General features: G+C 40.1%; 1 protein-coding gene across 1 annotated transcript in view; it reads left to right on the top strand.

Moving 5' to 3' along the window:
* Window positions 1-5,431: 5,431 nt before the first annotated feature.
* LOC100703643 (cytoplasmic phosphatidylinositol transfer protein 1) overlaps window positions 5,432-16,179 on the top strand; it is a 69,912-nt gene continuing 59,164 nt past the window's right edge. Inside the window, exon 1 of the mRNA XM_005457756.4 lies at window positions 5,432-6,075. Within this exon, the coding sequence (XP_005457813.1) occupies window positions 6,028-6,075 (48 nt within the window). The 5' untranslated portion in view covers window positions 5,432-6,027. The remainder of the gene's footprint in view (window positions 6,076-16,179) is intronic.

Raw genomic sequence — 16,179 nt, 5'->3', positions numbered from 1 at the left:
CAGGAATAAACAGTTTGGGGTGTGTGTGTGTGTGTGTGTGTGTGTGTGTGTGTGTGTCTGCTTAATTGTAGCAGGTGTCATCAGTTTGACACTACAAACAGCTTAGCATAATGTCATATTATTTTCCTTTAAAATCCAATTAGAGGTGATAGATAGTTTTGTAGCTGTCCTATGGCAGCAGAGCCCAAAACATCGTGTGTGTGTGTGTGTTAACTTTCTTAAAAGTGTGTGTGGGGCTATATAAAGAATTAATCTGGAGAAGAGATAAAGAACCTTCACATTGCAACTTTAATACTGTGTGAATCGTCACCCAGCTGTTAAATCAGAAGTATTATGCTCATTCCCAGCACTCTAGCAAAATAGCTTTGTTAACTCAAACAAAGCTGTTCAAAATTAATCCATAGCCTATTTAGCCTATGCTGGTCTTATGCCACAGCTTAGTTCAATCAAAATAATCAGTTTTAGCCTCCCTCCCTTTAAGACAACCATCGAATTAAACTAACTTGGTTCTGATTGGCTTTCCCTCACAAACACAAGGATTTAACAGCAGGTGGGCGGGGCCTCTGTGCTAACAGTCACACCTGTGGCCTTGAGATGTCTGCTCTTGCTGACATCATACAGCTCCAAAAGCAGAAAACAAGAATTGAATGAAACCTGATGTTTTGGCTCACAGGAATTACTTTTAATATTTTTATTAAGGTTATTTAATTACAAATTAAATCAATGCAGGAAAACAACAATCATGTCAGAGACATTGTAAGAGAGCGATCGAACACTCCTGAACTGAAATCTATCAGACTATTCCAGAGAGCCCACATGGTTGTAGGCGTATAACTATCAAGAGAGAAAAAAAAGAGTTTTCATACTTATTTTCAGGCAGATTAACAGTGAAAAAATATCCAGAAACATTGTAACATGTCGGCTGGGTTGCGAGACTTGCTTCTAGAAGCACTTTGACCATATTCACCAGCACCAGTGAAAACAGGCCACTGTATTCCACACCATGAAAACAAGAAGGCAAAGAAATCTGTTCAATATATTAATTAACTAATATGTCCATGCTTTAATGACACTTCATGTCGGGGGGTCTGTCTTGAAGCACAGTAAGTAAAAAAATCATCATCAAGCTAACCATTACTTTGGAAATATGTATGCAAATTAGTTATATTGCAATCTCTTTCAGTTAAATTGTGATTTTAGTTGTTCTGTAGCATTTTATCTTTGTTGACATTTGTTGGTGATTCCTGAAAGGCAACAAGAGCTCAGTCCTGTCTTTGCTCACCATTTTGTCTTTTCACCAAGCAATCGTTGCCTCAGTTCCACGTGTGCGAGGTTTCATTTTCTCTATTTGTGCTTTCAGGAGTGGTGTGAGAGCTGCACTGTGTATGCTGGCATGTTTAGATACTGTCTGAGTGTGTACCAGCGCCTTCGCACTCATTGACGCCAACATGCAAAAGAGCACATGCAAGTGCGTTGCACCCTCTTGTGTTCAGGCGTGCCAACTTCAGTTTTGCTTCTTTGCAACCTGCACAGAGAATGTGTTTAATGATTTCTGTAAACCTCAGCACTATCTGTTTTATTGAGCTTAAAGTAGCTTCAGGTATCCTTAATTCAAGCTGTTTGATTATTTTTTGTTTACTGTCTTGGGAAAAAGCTAATAATTAGGTTTATTGATTTCATCATTTAATATGAGTCCTAAAGGGAGGTAGAGTAATCCTCCAGTTCTGAACTTCTTGTTCTGCTGGGGTACATTCAGTGTTTGTGTTCTCCCTGTGGCTACTGGTGTTTTCTATGGGTGTGTCTTCTTCTTCCCACAAATCGCTATCAAACAGGGAGTATAGCTACCAGATATAATTTAAGCTATTCCACAACATACATATGCCATTGCACAATGCTAATACATTTCAAAGAGATCACAGAAAGTAATTAATTTTACAAAGCTGTTAGTATATGTTCACTTTTATTCCCCAGCTTTGGTGGTTTTCATATTCTCTTAGAGGTAACCCACAGTGACTATCTTGAAGCATTTAGGCATTAAAAATTCATAATAAGCTTGCAGACTTCACAGCTCTCCCTGTGTGTGTATAACAAACGGGGGTGGAGTGTAAATAAGAATGTGTACTGTGCTTAGAGAGAGGGCAGTGGGCTTTTCTGACCAGATTGTTTAACACAATCCTACAGAGTGAGAGGATGGCTGAGGAATGGGGAAGAAGTGTACTTGTGCCAAATTTCAAGAACAACTGTAATGTGGAGAGCTGTAGTAACTGCAGAGGGATAAATTTGATGAGGCGTACCATGAAGGTATGGGAAAGAGCTGCTGAAGCTAAGGTAGGACAGGAAGAGAGGTGACGATAAGCAATATGGCTTCGTGTCGAAAGAGAGAACTACAGATGCAATGTCTGGTTTGGCAGTGTTGATGGAGAAGTATAGAGAAGGTCCGAAGGAGTCGCATTTTCTCTTTGTGAGTCCAGAGAAAACATATGATAGGGCGCCAAGAGAGGAACTGTGGCACTTATGAAGCGCCTTGAGGCGACTTTTGTTGTGATTTGGCGTTATATAAATAAATTTGAATTGAATTGAATTGAATTACTGTGTGAGGAAGTCAGGAGTGGCAGAGAAGCATGAGACAGTGGTAAGGTGAGCAGGAGGAGAGACAGATGGGTTCAAGGTGAGGTGTGATTGCATCAGGAATCAGCTATGAGCTCCTTCTTTGTTTGACATGGTGATGGACAGAGTGACAGATGTGCTCAGGCAGGCGACTATGAACTTTTATGTTTGTAGACATTCTGATCTGTAGTGAGAGTAGGGAGCAGGTGGAAAAGAGCCTGGAGAGGTGGAGGTATAAAAGTCAGCAACAAGATAGAATACATGTGTATGAATGAGAGGGAGACCGGTGGAATCATAAAGTTGGAACACGCAGAATTAGTGAAGGTGGACAAGTCCAAACCATCCAAAGCAACAGACAGTGGACAAGAGAGGTGAAGAATAGAGTGCAGGCAGGGTGGAGTGGGTGGAGATGAGGGTCGGGGGTCATTTGTGACAGAAGGATAGCAGCAAGAGTGAAAGGGAATGTTTACAAGATGGTAATGGTTTGGAGACAACCACTCTGACAAAGAGACAGGAAGCAGAGCTGAAGGAGTTAAGATTTTTTGGGGGAATGACCAGGATACAAGTACATCTGAGGGGCAGGTAAGGCTGAGTATTTTGGAGACAAAGTTAGAGAGACAAGACTGAGGTGGTTTGAACGTGTACAGAGGAGGGACAGTGGAGTGAAGGGATGCTGTGTGAGGAGCTGGCAGGCAGGAGAAAACAAGGAAGAACTCACAGATGCTGATGAGTAACTATAGCGACCCCTAAAGGGAGCAGCTGAAAGAAGAATAAAAAAAACTGTGTTTAAGTACACACTTACAGCACTTGTATTTTGAATAAGTAATTTTACTGATGATTTAAATCTCTGCCACTTTAAATAAAAATATTGTACTTTCACTTAACAGATTCATTAATTACAACTTTTGCTTTTAATTTGTTTGCACACAAAGCATATAAGGAGCTTATAAAATATGTATCCAAAATCTGGATGAAAATATAAACATAGTGCATATTAATACGTAAGTAGGAGGGACATCAAGGGACATTCTCCTTCATTGGGTACAATTTCTTTTAATGCTTTAATTAAAGTTTCATTGATTTTTCTTATGTACTTTTACTTAAATAATATTTAACTAATCAATATTTTCATTGGTACTTTCACTTAAAAGATCTGCATACTTCTTTTCAGCATGCCATATCTGATCTGTTTTACAGTTTCAAAAAAAAAAAATCATAATTGTTATGTACTGTTTAATATACAAAATACTCCAAGAGTCAGGAATCATTCTTTTTAATGACGTTATAACATGTTACCGGTAAGTTTTATCATTTGTAGCAGTTAAATAGTTTATCACAAGTTAAATGAAGATCTCTACTGACATCTATCGTGAAGAAATGGTACTGCATGTAGAACACTTCTTATTTACATTTGAATGTCAAATATAACTTTAAATAAATTATTTTGGTTTATAAAAATTAGAGAATGAGTAACTTGGATATGCAGGTGCTCAGTTGTGAGCATGATGACCTCAAACCACAGACACGTTGGCCAGAAAACAGTACAGGAAACTCTGAGTTTGTTCAGCACGGTAGGTGTGCGCTGAATGAAACAGCCACGATTAATGGATCAGCGATTCACATGTCATGAGGTAAATTTACTGTAGGTGCAATTGATATGATTTGTGCTTTGTCACACATCTCTAAGTATGCAAGGATGTAGAGGATAAGAGTGACAGATACCAATTACATAAAAGTTTTCTCCAATAAAGAATGTGACCTTTGACCTCCTGGAAAGAACCTGCAAACCACACAGACCAGACTTCATCTAAATCAGCTTGGGGAAGTACATAAGTGCAGAGGTGAATTCTTCAATGACATTTAAAGTTCTTACTGCTGTGGCAATATTTGAAAGTGAGAAGTGCTTATGTTGGCTTAATTGTACATTTCATGTTTCTCAGGACTCTTAATGTCTTAGAGAAATACGTTTCAAGTCAGCCCCTGGACTTGTTTGGCTTATGAGAAAGACTTATTAAAGAATATAAAGTTTCCACAATCTGGTAGCAAGCTGTGTGTCACTGATGACCTCTAACTAATCAATAAAAAATAGTAATTGATTTACTACCATCAACAAAGGAAATACTGAAACCGTTCAGTCAAAAATGCCCTGCTGAGCGACGCTTCAGGACAGTGGAAATGATTTAAATCTTTTTTTAAAGTCATAATTTCAAAGTCTGCTGACTTTGTGGAAAAAAAATAAAGATTTGTAACCTGGCTAAATTTCAGAACCTTGGTCAGCTCCAACTCAGACCAAGGTCAGCTCCACAACGGGCTGAGAAACACAACAGGGTGGAATGGCCTGGATGCTGTATATGGCCTTGCATGACCTCCCATGTGTTACTTGATCCAAATATATTTTTACTGATAATAAAGAATAAAGAATAAAAAAGGGGGGTGTCAGAATCAGTAATCTGTACAATTATGAAACGTAGTATGCAATGCAGTTTACATGGTTTTCTGTAACGTCCTATCTGAACTGTGTGTGTCTTTTTGAATGGGTTTTAATGAGCTTTGATTTTCTGTTTCCGTGTAGGCTATCATTGCATTTACTGTGATCGGAAATCTTTGAGATCGAGCGCTTAGCACGCGCAGCTCCTGCGGGGTACAAATGTGTGTAAAAAAAACAAAACAGAAATCACGCAGAACTTCCGCTGATTAGAAAAAATAATAAACAAATCTCCGTCATTGAGTTGGACTCGAGAAGTGGTTCAAGCTGCTCCTATGACAGATTTCCACTGCGGTGTGTAGTACTGCGCAGTGAAGCGGCCGCTGTGCGGTTGTTTTGCAGCGATGCTTTTACGCTGAAGGTCAGGTCCGGTTGTATTTCCTGTTGGCTGGCTCTCTGGTGCTTGACACAGCTTTTCTGTGCACGGCCGCGCATCCCTGGACGGAACAGTGAGGAGAAAACTCAAAGGACGTGGAGACACGCTGGTAGAGAGCGGCTCAGTGGACGTTATTTACACGTGAAGAGTCACGGAGAGACCAAAAAGTCTCGGTTCTTCTTCGGGACTCGAGCGGACGCACAGCCCCCTTGAAGCTGTGGTTGCAAGGGGCGACTTGTTTTGAAGTTTGTTTTGAATTTCAGACTTTTGACACTGTTATCCAGTCGCACAAACTAATGTCGTCGGAGTAGTTTAGGAAAGTGACAGCTGCTGATCACAGTGGGATCGTCTCATGTCCTGGAAGGATCTCTAGTACACCTCGTGTCTGTGGAGACTCACGTAGGCACAGCGGAGCGTTGCAGGAGGTCTTCTTGATGCACAAGTGAGAAAAGCATTGAGTGATTTTTCTGGACCTCAGCTGCAGTCAGAGAATACTTTCATCGGGAGAGATCCCCAAAGAGGAAAGTTCGATCATCATCGTCGTCACTGTGCTTGGACTATGTTGATGAAGGAGTACCGCATCTGCATGCCTCTCACAGTGGAGGAGGTAGGGGAAGTTTTATTGATTTTTGCAAGCCGCAGACTTGCAGATCAGCAAGTTTTGCCTGCTTTGCTTTGCTGCACTTGTTCTATTGCAAAAGCGATCGCCGCAGTATTTTAGGGAAGTTCACAATATTTTGCACCAAAGCCTCATACAAGCAAGAGCTGGAGTCGGGCAGCCACCGCGGGGTGGAGCTGCTGTTTGTCTCTCCTTCCACCCAGCTTGTTTGCGTCCAGCAGCAGCAGCAGCAGAGGGAGTCGTGTGATTAATCTTGGTAGTGAATCATGCCTCTGTTTTGCTTGTGCTCTGTGAGTAGTGTGTAGCCACAGATTGCTTTCTGCGTCTTCTTTTCCTGGAGCCACCGGGCAGGGTGATTGTATTATATTATAATGAAACTAGAATGTGCTTCTTCTTTTTTTTTTTCTTTGTTTGCATGCAATCTCCCTAATGCACAAGTTCACACCTGTGCAGCTGCTGCATGTGTGGTCAAACAGTAATGATGTATTGCACACAGTGATCACGTTAGATACCTTTGCTAATCAGGTCCTCCAGTCTTCATGCTTATAATCGATCACACAGCAGAGTGGTTTTGTGAAATCCTCGTTTCCTTACTTTCCTGCTGTTTGGGCTGATTGTCTTCAAATGATTCAATCCATACACACCTGAAACGGCACAATAGATGTTCCAGCTGAAGACTTTTATTGAGTTTGACAGTGTGCAGTTTATCATGTGGTGTTGCGTAGCTCTAAATACCTGGGTTGCCACACAGGTTCACAATGCAGAGTTGGCCACATTAAATTGCAGTTTAGTCAGCCTTGCTGTTTGTGAAGACTTGATTCACTGCAGTCAGGCGAAGCCCATTGTTGTGCTCTCGGATTGAGTGAGGATGAAATTGGAGTCATCTGTACATGCCTTTAACCAGAAAGCCAGCTTTAACAGCCCCTCCTGAGGTTTATTTATGTTTCTTGCCAAAGCACTGCTTTATCACATCGTGTCCTGAGGCTGATTGGTTCTTCTGCTTTGCATCGCTTCAGTGGTGATAAAAGAGCCACAGCTGTCCTCAGCGGCCAACTAAAGGCTATCACATCTTTTGCCGTAATGATAATAACGTGGCCCGGCCTAATCCATCGATCTGAGAGTGACTTGGTAAATGAGCACGTGAAATCTATTCTTTTGAACACCTAAGACACATAAATCATGGACTCATCTTCACACACACACAACTCTTTATATGAGCTCTACACAGCCCCGGACAATCATTTTAATTCGGTTCTGTTTCACAGTCATTGGTTTTTTTAAATGCAGACATAAAATGAAAAGCAATAAAGTTATTGTTCTTCGAGTACTCAGTGCAGCAGCAGTCAATTTTGAAGTATTGTCTTTCAGTGGAGTCAGTGGAGTGGTGCAAACTGCATAACATCCTGTTAGGTGTTCCTGTAAAAACTGGATGTATAATAAAAACACATCTTCACCTCCCAGAGTCAGTACACTGCCTTTTTTCTCATAGATTCGTGATGAGGAACGGTTCATGTAGGGCCGTGCTGTGCTGATATATTGAATGCATTTCTCACAAGAGGCATCGCATCACTCACGATTCACAGTCTCCTCAAATGGCACTGCAGTGTGAGGGCAACAGGTTTCTCTTCACATGAATACAACAAGGACTTGAAGAGCTAAAGAATTTTTATCACCAACAGACATCAACAGGCTTCTCCTGGAGAGTCTCACCTCCAAATAGCAATGAAGTCCAACCACTGCAGGGAAAACATAATTGTGCCACCACATACATATTGTTTAAGGTTCTTCACAGATCTTTGGGTGTTTAAACCTTGATTTTTAAGGCTCAAATTAAAAATGTGTATAAAAGAAAGGAAGAAAACCCACTTGTGGAATTGTATTTTGAAATGCGCTATCAACAGTCAGAGGGGTACACATTTACTGCCTCTGAAGAAATTAAGAGGACAAATAGCAGCCATTCATCATCACCAAGTTTGAGCACTGCCATAAAAGCTGACATTTTGCCACTTTGATGGTTTTGAGCATTGAGGTTTGCGTTAACACCAAAGCCACGATCTTTCCAGGAGTGGGCGTGTCCTCAAATTTACCCCAAGGTCAGACTGTGCCATGCTCAGAGATGCAAAAAAACCCCAAACGCTACAGCTCAGACTCTACAGGCCTCAGTTATCCTGTTAAATGTTAAAGTTCATGACAGTTCAAACAGATAAAGACAGAACGTGTATGGCTTGTTTGGGAGGGATACCGGGCAGAGGATGCATGAACAGAGCGCAAAATGATAGAACATTTTTAAGACTGAAACCGATATTTGGTGATTTAAAAATCCGATATATCAGGTGATGTTTTTTCTTTCAGATACTCGGATCAGCTGGTTGTTGCCAACAGGGAAGTTGAACAGTGCCGTCTCTTGGGCAACCTATGCAACATCAGCCCTCACGATTTGATTGAAGAGTTTTTCTCCCCTTAACTTTTAATTTTTATTTATATATTTAAGACAAGCTTTACGGGGATATTCGGTGTATGCGCACAAGTCAAAATTTCAAGGTCCACATGGCCACATGGCCTTTATGTATATGGGCGATAAAGCGTTCATGTATTAAATAAAGTATTAATGATTAATTATTTGAATAAATCAACTTTTGATTTTACATATTTTAGCTGCATTTTACTTGAAAAGTATTGCTTCGTGTTTATTAAGCAAATAAATAACTTTTGTGAGTGCATACACCAAACATCGCTCCATAGCCTTGCAGCTGTCAGTGTAAGATCAGGCTCTGTGGGAGTTTAAGTGTGTTTGTTTGTGTACCTTCATACGGAGCTGCCCCACGTCACATCTAGACCCAGACCCAAGATCTTGTTTACGTCCTCAGAGTGGAAGCTCTGCGTTCTGATAAGCGAGACGCCCGTTTCACCCCTTGTTCCCTGAGGGACTCGCCGCTTAGCCAGAAAGTGACCTGGTACACGAACGCCAGATGGAGAGAAACATGCTCACTCGACAGTCTGCCAAGAGAGAGTGTGTGTGTTGAGAAGGAGATTGATTGCTTTTGGTAATTATCTAAGTGTACTTCTAAGTATTATCTAAGTCCTTTATTTGTTTATTTATTTATTTTTGTTGCTGTGGATCAAACGGGTTAAACAGCTTTAGTGCTGCAGAGCATCAGATTTTAGGAAAATGGTAATCAAAGGTTGACACTCGATTCTGAATCACATTTTACAGCATTTAAAGGACAAAAGCAATCAGCATAAACAATTTTAAGATACCAATACAAGAACAACAGCAGCAGCCATATTTGCTTACTTCTACAAGAAGTAGTTTCTCACCTTTTGTGTTGTATAAAGGGGCCCATGCTTAATACTGAATCAGTGTGCACCGCATCCATCAGCCACTGCAAGAGTGAAAAGAACAAAATGCCTCCAGGCTTTTAGTCTTGGAGGCTCTTCTGTGCAGCTGCTTTACTTTCGAAGATTTTTACACTCAGTATGGCCGAAAGCTTCAGCCTAATTTCAACATGCAGCACATATCGATTCAAATACCGCGTGCTTTAAAAATTCCACAGAACATCCCCTCCGATTATCAAGCAGTCTCTTGTGCAGTCAAATAACCGTTCCAGCTTTCAGTCAGATAAAGTTTAAGTGGCTTGTCAGTTTTCTCTTTTGTCCTGACGCATGCTGCCTCTGTGAGAGGGTTGAATAAGCAGGATAATTGGTGAAGTCACCAGTTTGACTCAAATGTTTATCTCCAGATATTCTTTTAATGCACCATCTGGTCAATGAGTCCATCTTTTAACTCACTAGTGCTTTTCTGTATAATGAATGAAGAAAATGTCTCATGTATTCTGTTTCTAGTTTCTAGTTTGTTTGACTTTTTATGGTTGTTTGCTTCCAAAAACCGCCGATTCTTTGTAAGTTGATTGCTGCTGTGATCAGTCGGCTCTTTACCTGCTTTATGGCTGTTTATTTATCTGCACACCAGTTCATCTAATGCTCCCGCTGGGGGTCTCATTAAAATCCTCGTGGCATGTTTGAATTTGTGCTCCTTCACTTTGTCTCAAATTGCTGCTACTCCGTTAAAACATTTCTTCCAAAGTCTGCTTTGTTTTTGGTTTGCTTGTTTGTTTGTTGCTCCGTAGTGCATTATTTGGAGGTCTTGCAACATTAGCATTATAGGGCTTTCAGTTAATTCCCCCATGCTGCCAGGGCTAATCTTCTGGGTGAGGAGAAAAATTAAGGCTAAATACTCTAAATGTCTTCTGGCTAAATAATAATGTTGCTACACTGGGTTTGTGTATTTTGTGATCTGGGGATTTGGGGGATTCGGATTTGTATGCACTTGATTAGGCACCAAAGGCGAGTCCCTGCAGAGATGGTGTACAGCAGAGTGTGCACTGGAAGTGATGTATAAAGTGCTGTGATTATGCGCTCACTGGCCACTTCATTAGGTATACCTTACTAGTGCTGGTTTGGACCCTCGTTTACCTTCAGGGCTTCAGAGCTTCAGCTTGGAGATGGAAGAATTGCTCAGAGTTTTTGGTCTACATCAACAGTTGATGTAGATGTGTTGACCACACATCCATGATGTGAATCTCCTCTTCCACCACATACCATCTGCTGACCATTTGAGTACAGTCGTCACTTTTTCATACCTAAATGTATTCAGCTACTGCCATGTAACTGTCTGATTAGATAAACAGGTGCACGCTGGACTCCATACTCCACTGAACAATCTCTTCTGTGAGAGTCATGCATTTTCGAAGGTAAAGGAGAAATTGACTAAAGAAGGCAGGCGGCAAACATTAGAGTTTCAACTCCTGATTATTTTCTCGATGAATCAGTTTGTATCACATTTTTCCAAAGCTGAAACCAATATTCTCAAATGTTGTGCTTTTCCTGACCCTGAGTCAAACCTGTAGGTGCCTGGTGTTAAGTCACTGGTACATGCCAACGTTGCGGTGTTGTTTGGTCTATGTGTGCTCTGTTGTGAATAAAAATATGGGACTGACTGCATGTTGATATACAGCAAAATGTATTTACATCTATGTATGATGAAGGGGCCATGTTAACCATCCATTGTTTTAGAAAATACTGTACTTTTACACTTATCAGTCAGATACTGAGTTAATGCATAACTGTATAGTGAAAGTGTTCCTTATGCATGATATTGTTCTACCAACTCTACACCCATACAGTAAAAGAAGATTTAATAACTTTCAGTAGCACTTTATAATAATGTCACACTATGAAGCATCAGAATTTACAAATACTGATGTGCATGTCCATCTCTTCCTGTTACACCATGTACAGTTGTCACTGCGAGTACAACACTGCTGGTAATGATCATAATCAAAGTCATAATCATATATCTGTATTTATAAATGGCATACTAAAGAGGATTAGTGCTATATAAATGACGACTTAGAGCTTGTTTATAATAATGCGTAATATACATTTCCCTAAGGTACAGTTATACATTTACTTATATAATCTCTAAATACATGAAACAATTTTTGCGAGTCCTCTTCAGTGCAGAGTTCCTGCTGTAGTATAAATACATTTTAATCTCCTGTTAATCTCCTGCCAGGCGATGGGATGGCATCATAAAATATCATATGTATCATAATATTTTAATTTTCATGTTTTGGGATATAAATTAAACTTCATTGTCATGAGGTGAAAAAGATATACTGCTCTTTTAGGGTCTTATAGGCGACTACATGTTTGTTATTTTATCCTGTTGGTAGGTGGTTGCTGGGCAACATGATGTTGTCAGAATATCTGACATAGATGGGAACCTTCAGGGGCCTAAGATGTACCTGGGTGCCAAGTTAGGTTGTTCAGCTCCTGATTGTGGACAGATAGAAAGAGATTTGGTGTATTATAATAAGATGTTTATTACACGTAAGTGGTGTTTTCAGCTGCCTGCACCTGCCTGGCCATTGAGACTCTAATCACAGCCTTCATGCAGATGCTCTAAATTAAATGAGTTCTTTGGGTAATCTTATCAAAATAAACCAGACACAATATATAGTCGAGGTCTTTGAAATATCCAGGGATAGAAGTACAAGTTGAACTAACAAGAATGTAACACAGGCACGCTTTCAGGGCAAAATACTGAGAAGGTTACTGAGTGGAAAAGGCGAGCAGGAAAAACTGACCCCACCACAGCAGCTACATAGCAACATTAATGATCTGTTAAACGTGGAGGGTCAACGGTTTTCTATTTATAGTTCGGAGCAGTGGACTAAATTAAGAGCAGTAACACTCTCAGTCAGGTGACCAGAAGTTGTAGGAACTGGGGTGACTAATGGACAGGTGAGAAATAAAATAAGTCCTGAGGGGGGGACAGAGAGTCATTGCCTGTGCCAGCGATGGCACAAGGAAAGCAGTTAGACATGTGATTTAGTGTAGGCCTGAAGTAACCTTTAATATTGACTGAATCTCAGACCACTGAGTGCATATTTATTAATTTAAAGGCACATGGTCGATAAAGGGCAACACAAAGATGGAGGTGAGACGGGAAGAATAACAGACCAACACAGTGATTTAAAAGATGATAAAGAGAAAACGAACACAAACAAAGACGCAGGCAGCTCACAGTGATGTGCAGAGAGCAACATGTCATAAAAGGACTCAATAAGGAGAGTATACTGTGCAAAAACACACTTTAAAGATCTTTGAACATTTGACAATTTATCCTAAGCTAAAGGGAAAATGTTTCTACTAAGTCATATTAGCTTCTAATCATTTTAATACCCACATTTTTCTTTTTATCGTCCTATCCTCCAAACCTGCTTATCCTTTCACAAGGAACTGATGACTTGATGATGATGCTATATTGAGAGACTGACTTCCACAAACACGGTCGATAACGCAGACTGTCGATTTCCACCTTGTGAGCTATCAATTAAGTTGGTGTTCAGCCGCATCACTAAGCAACCCTGGAGCTGATGCTTTACAGGTGAAAATAAAGGACAACATGAAGGGTCAGTAAACCAACAAAGGTTGGCCTGATAAATAAAAAGGTTTTATTTAAAGCATGTAAGGGACAGGGGAATTAGCAAGAAGGAAAAATAGGTTAAAAAAACAATTATGTTGTGTGATTGGTGGTGGAAACACCAACTTGTAGTGTGACCATAAATATAGGGAATATGCTTTTTACTTTGCCGTCGAGAACTGCACAAAATATCAAAAGCATGACCGTTTTCTTTGGTTTCCGAGGTGCAGCCAGAAGAAGACTTTCTTATCCAGCATCAGTGAATATGTGGCTGATTTATTTGACGCCAGTAACTCTGCAAACGGCCTTTGTCAGCCCGGGACTTGACATCTGTAACAGTTCTGCCTTATTGCAGCTGCCTCCGGCTAAGCGTTTGAAACTCACACGTGGCGACACCGAGCTTCAAACAGAGGTCCTGTGAGGTTAGAGAATGTGGCGACACATTTTTAAGTGGAACCTCTGCACGCCCATGCATACTGCTGACAGACACTGTGAAAATGTGTCCCAAAAAGCCGGTAAAATTTGCTACATCAGACATTTTGGGGAATTTATTACTTTAAAATGTATTGTGCAAATTATTTATATATATTCATATGTTTTTTTTTGGTTGAAAAAATTATGACACTAATAATGTAGAAGTCTCAAAAGCACAGATTGACTAGATTATCTCTGCTCACTTTGCATTAACATGGTGACATTTCTGCACATTATATTGATGATATAGTGTCTATTCTTATTAATTTGTTATAATGCAATAGATTCAGCTGACAGTACCTCAGACCTTTGCATTAAAAAAAACACATTAATCTTATCAGATCCGGAAACTCTTAACCATCTGTCCCTCCATTTTCTGCCATCAGCCCACTTCTGCTCTTCCTGTCCCATTTAACCTCACTTACCGTCAACATGCTATCTAAACAAGGACAAACAATGACTCCCGAGAATAGAAGCTAGACTGGCACATTGTTAATGCGTCATTAGAGTTATGGGACAGGTGTAAGAAGAGATGTGGCGAAAGAGGGGATCAGCTGGGCTTGCTGTCCTATAATGTTATCATAATCCATTATGTGGAGATTGTACATGTGATCAGGCTCTATATGTGATAAATATGATAATGTGACGCGATCTGTCACTGACATTTTCAAAATTAAATTACACCTTAAGGCAGCTGAAATTACAGAAATATAAGCTATGAGTAATTAGTTCAAGAAAAGGTGTGTCTATTTATTACAGGTAATCTATGAGTTACCAACACAGCAGGTTCAGTATAACCAAATCAAGGAAAAGCATTAAATACATGTCACAAGATCGACAGCTGTTAAAAAAAAATTAAGGAAAGTTTCCTCATGGGCTGTTGTGATTGGTCAGAATTTGCCAGATTTTTTTTTTATTTTTATTTTTTTTAAAGGAAAACACATTCAGTCTTTTGTTTATGTAAATAGTTAAGAAACTGCTTCTCATGAGCAGTCAGGATGGTCTGCCCGTTGTTGCAGGTGGCCTCCTTAGGCCCACCCACAACTCAGCTGTATTCTTCCAAAAAACAAAAGAGACGACAATATTTTAGATTGTATGAGGCAGTGCTGGGCTTCAGTTTTTACGGTAGACCGCCGCTGTTTCTGACTTCTCAGTTTCAGTCTGGGACTTTGAGAGAAACAAACGTTTTTAGAGACAAATAAGTTTTTTATCCTGTTAAATTAACACTGTTTATCTTAACATTACATTATTGCAGGACAGATGATCTTTGCTGCCTTGCTCTTGTATGAAATGTTATAGGCATAGCTCCTAACAGCAACCTTAATGATAACTTAGTTTAATAATAACTTTGCAAAGATTTTCTGACACAACCCACCCGATTTTCCAGGCTCAGGACTCACGTGTGACCCTCGGTGGCTGGGTTTGTAGCTATCTGGCAATTACTAATAATTAAGCAGCTAACATTAACCTGTGTCAACCACGTCAGCAGCTGATGTGTGAAGTTGCGTGCCAACTGGAGCAGCTATTGGTATCAATACTGTTGAAAAGGAGTGTCTAATCTGATAGCTTTAGTATGGATTAGTATATGAGAATCATTTTTTGTAATAATCCTAGTCGTGACATAGTTGTTGGTTTTTTTCCAGCACTGCAGCTTCTCCTCAATTGTTTGTTTTTTGAAATTTCTAGAGCACATTTAGCAGAGCTCGCTTCACAGCTGGGGTAGTGCTGTAGAGTAAAGTGGTGTGCTCCCCTGAAGTTCATATTAGTTTGGGAAGAACAGTGATGAAAATAAAAATGAAAATACACTAAGATACTAACTTGACTTCTGTTTTTTGCAAAATGGGAATGCTTTAGCTTGTCCTATGGGTGTAGTGATTTGCTGGGTGGTGTCTCACGGGATAAGGCTTGTCCCTCCCGTGGTTGTTCGACTGGATCGTGATCAGGAGTTAGTGAAGGTCAGGTGAACGCCCTTGGCTCTCGTGTTCCTCAAGCTGTTCCCGACAGTTTTTGACCATGTGGCGCTGGCAAGTTGTCCGGCTGGGGAAGGGAACGAAGTGATGATGAGGGATTACTCTTTCTACAGTAATGGGTATTTTGTCAGCATGTACATGAATGCCAAGATCCAAGATATTCCAGCAGAGCATTGCGTTGCAAAAAGAGTACTAATTTTTGTTTCATGCTATGGCTGTTCTGTTTGTGTGCATATGAAGATTTTGTTTTCGGCCCTAAAAATTGTATTCAGACGCTAGTTTAAACTAGAAACAGAATTACAAAGTAAATGTAGGTTGCAGAGCACAGAAAAGCAGTTTTTATTACTTCTTATTATTACTTTTAATCACCATTTATCCATGCTCTTCCTCATATTGCTACTTGACACAATGGCTGTTGTTTTTCATCATCCTATCCATTCTGTAGATAAAGCCAAACTTATTTCAGTTGTTACTGTCAACTACTGTTGTTTATGTGTCTGTACAAATATGCAAATATATGCAAACCCTCATTTTTTTAGGAGCACAATTACAGCTTTGGAGCTTGTGAACACAATAAAAAGTCTCAGATTTAAGTTTGGACTCTCAGGCCTGCAGACCTCATTACTCTCTCTTGTCCACTGAATTTGCCGATGCTAATTA

The sequence above is a fragment of the Oreochromis niloticus genome, linkage group LG4 (genome assembly GCF_001858045.2).
Source record: "Oreochromis niloticus isolate F11D_XX linkage group LG4, O_niloticus_UMD_NMBU, whole genome shotgun sequence".
NCBI classification, from domain to species: domain Eukaryota; kingdom Metazoa; phylum Chordata; class Actinopteri; order Cichliformes; family Cichlidae; genus Oreochromis; species Oreochromis niloticus.
Note: the sequence above shows the minus strand (reverse complement) of the source record. Positions and strands in the feature narration are given on the sequence as shown.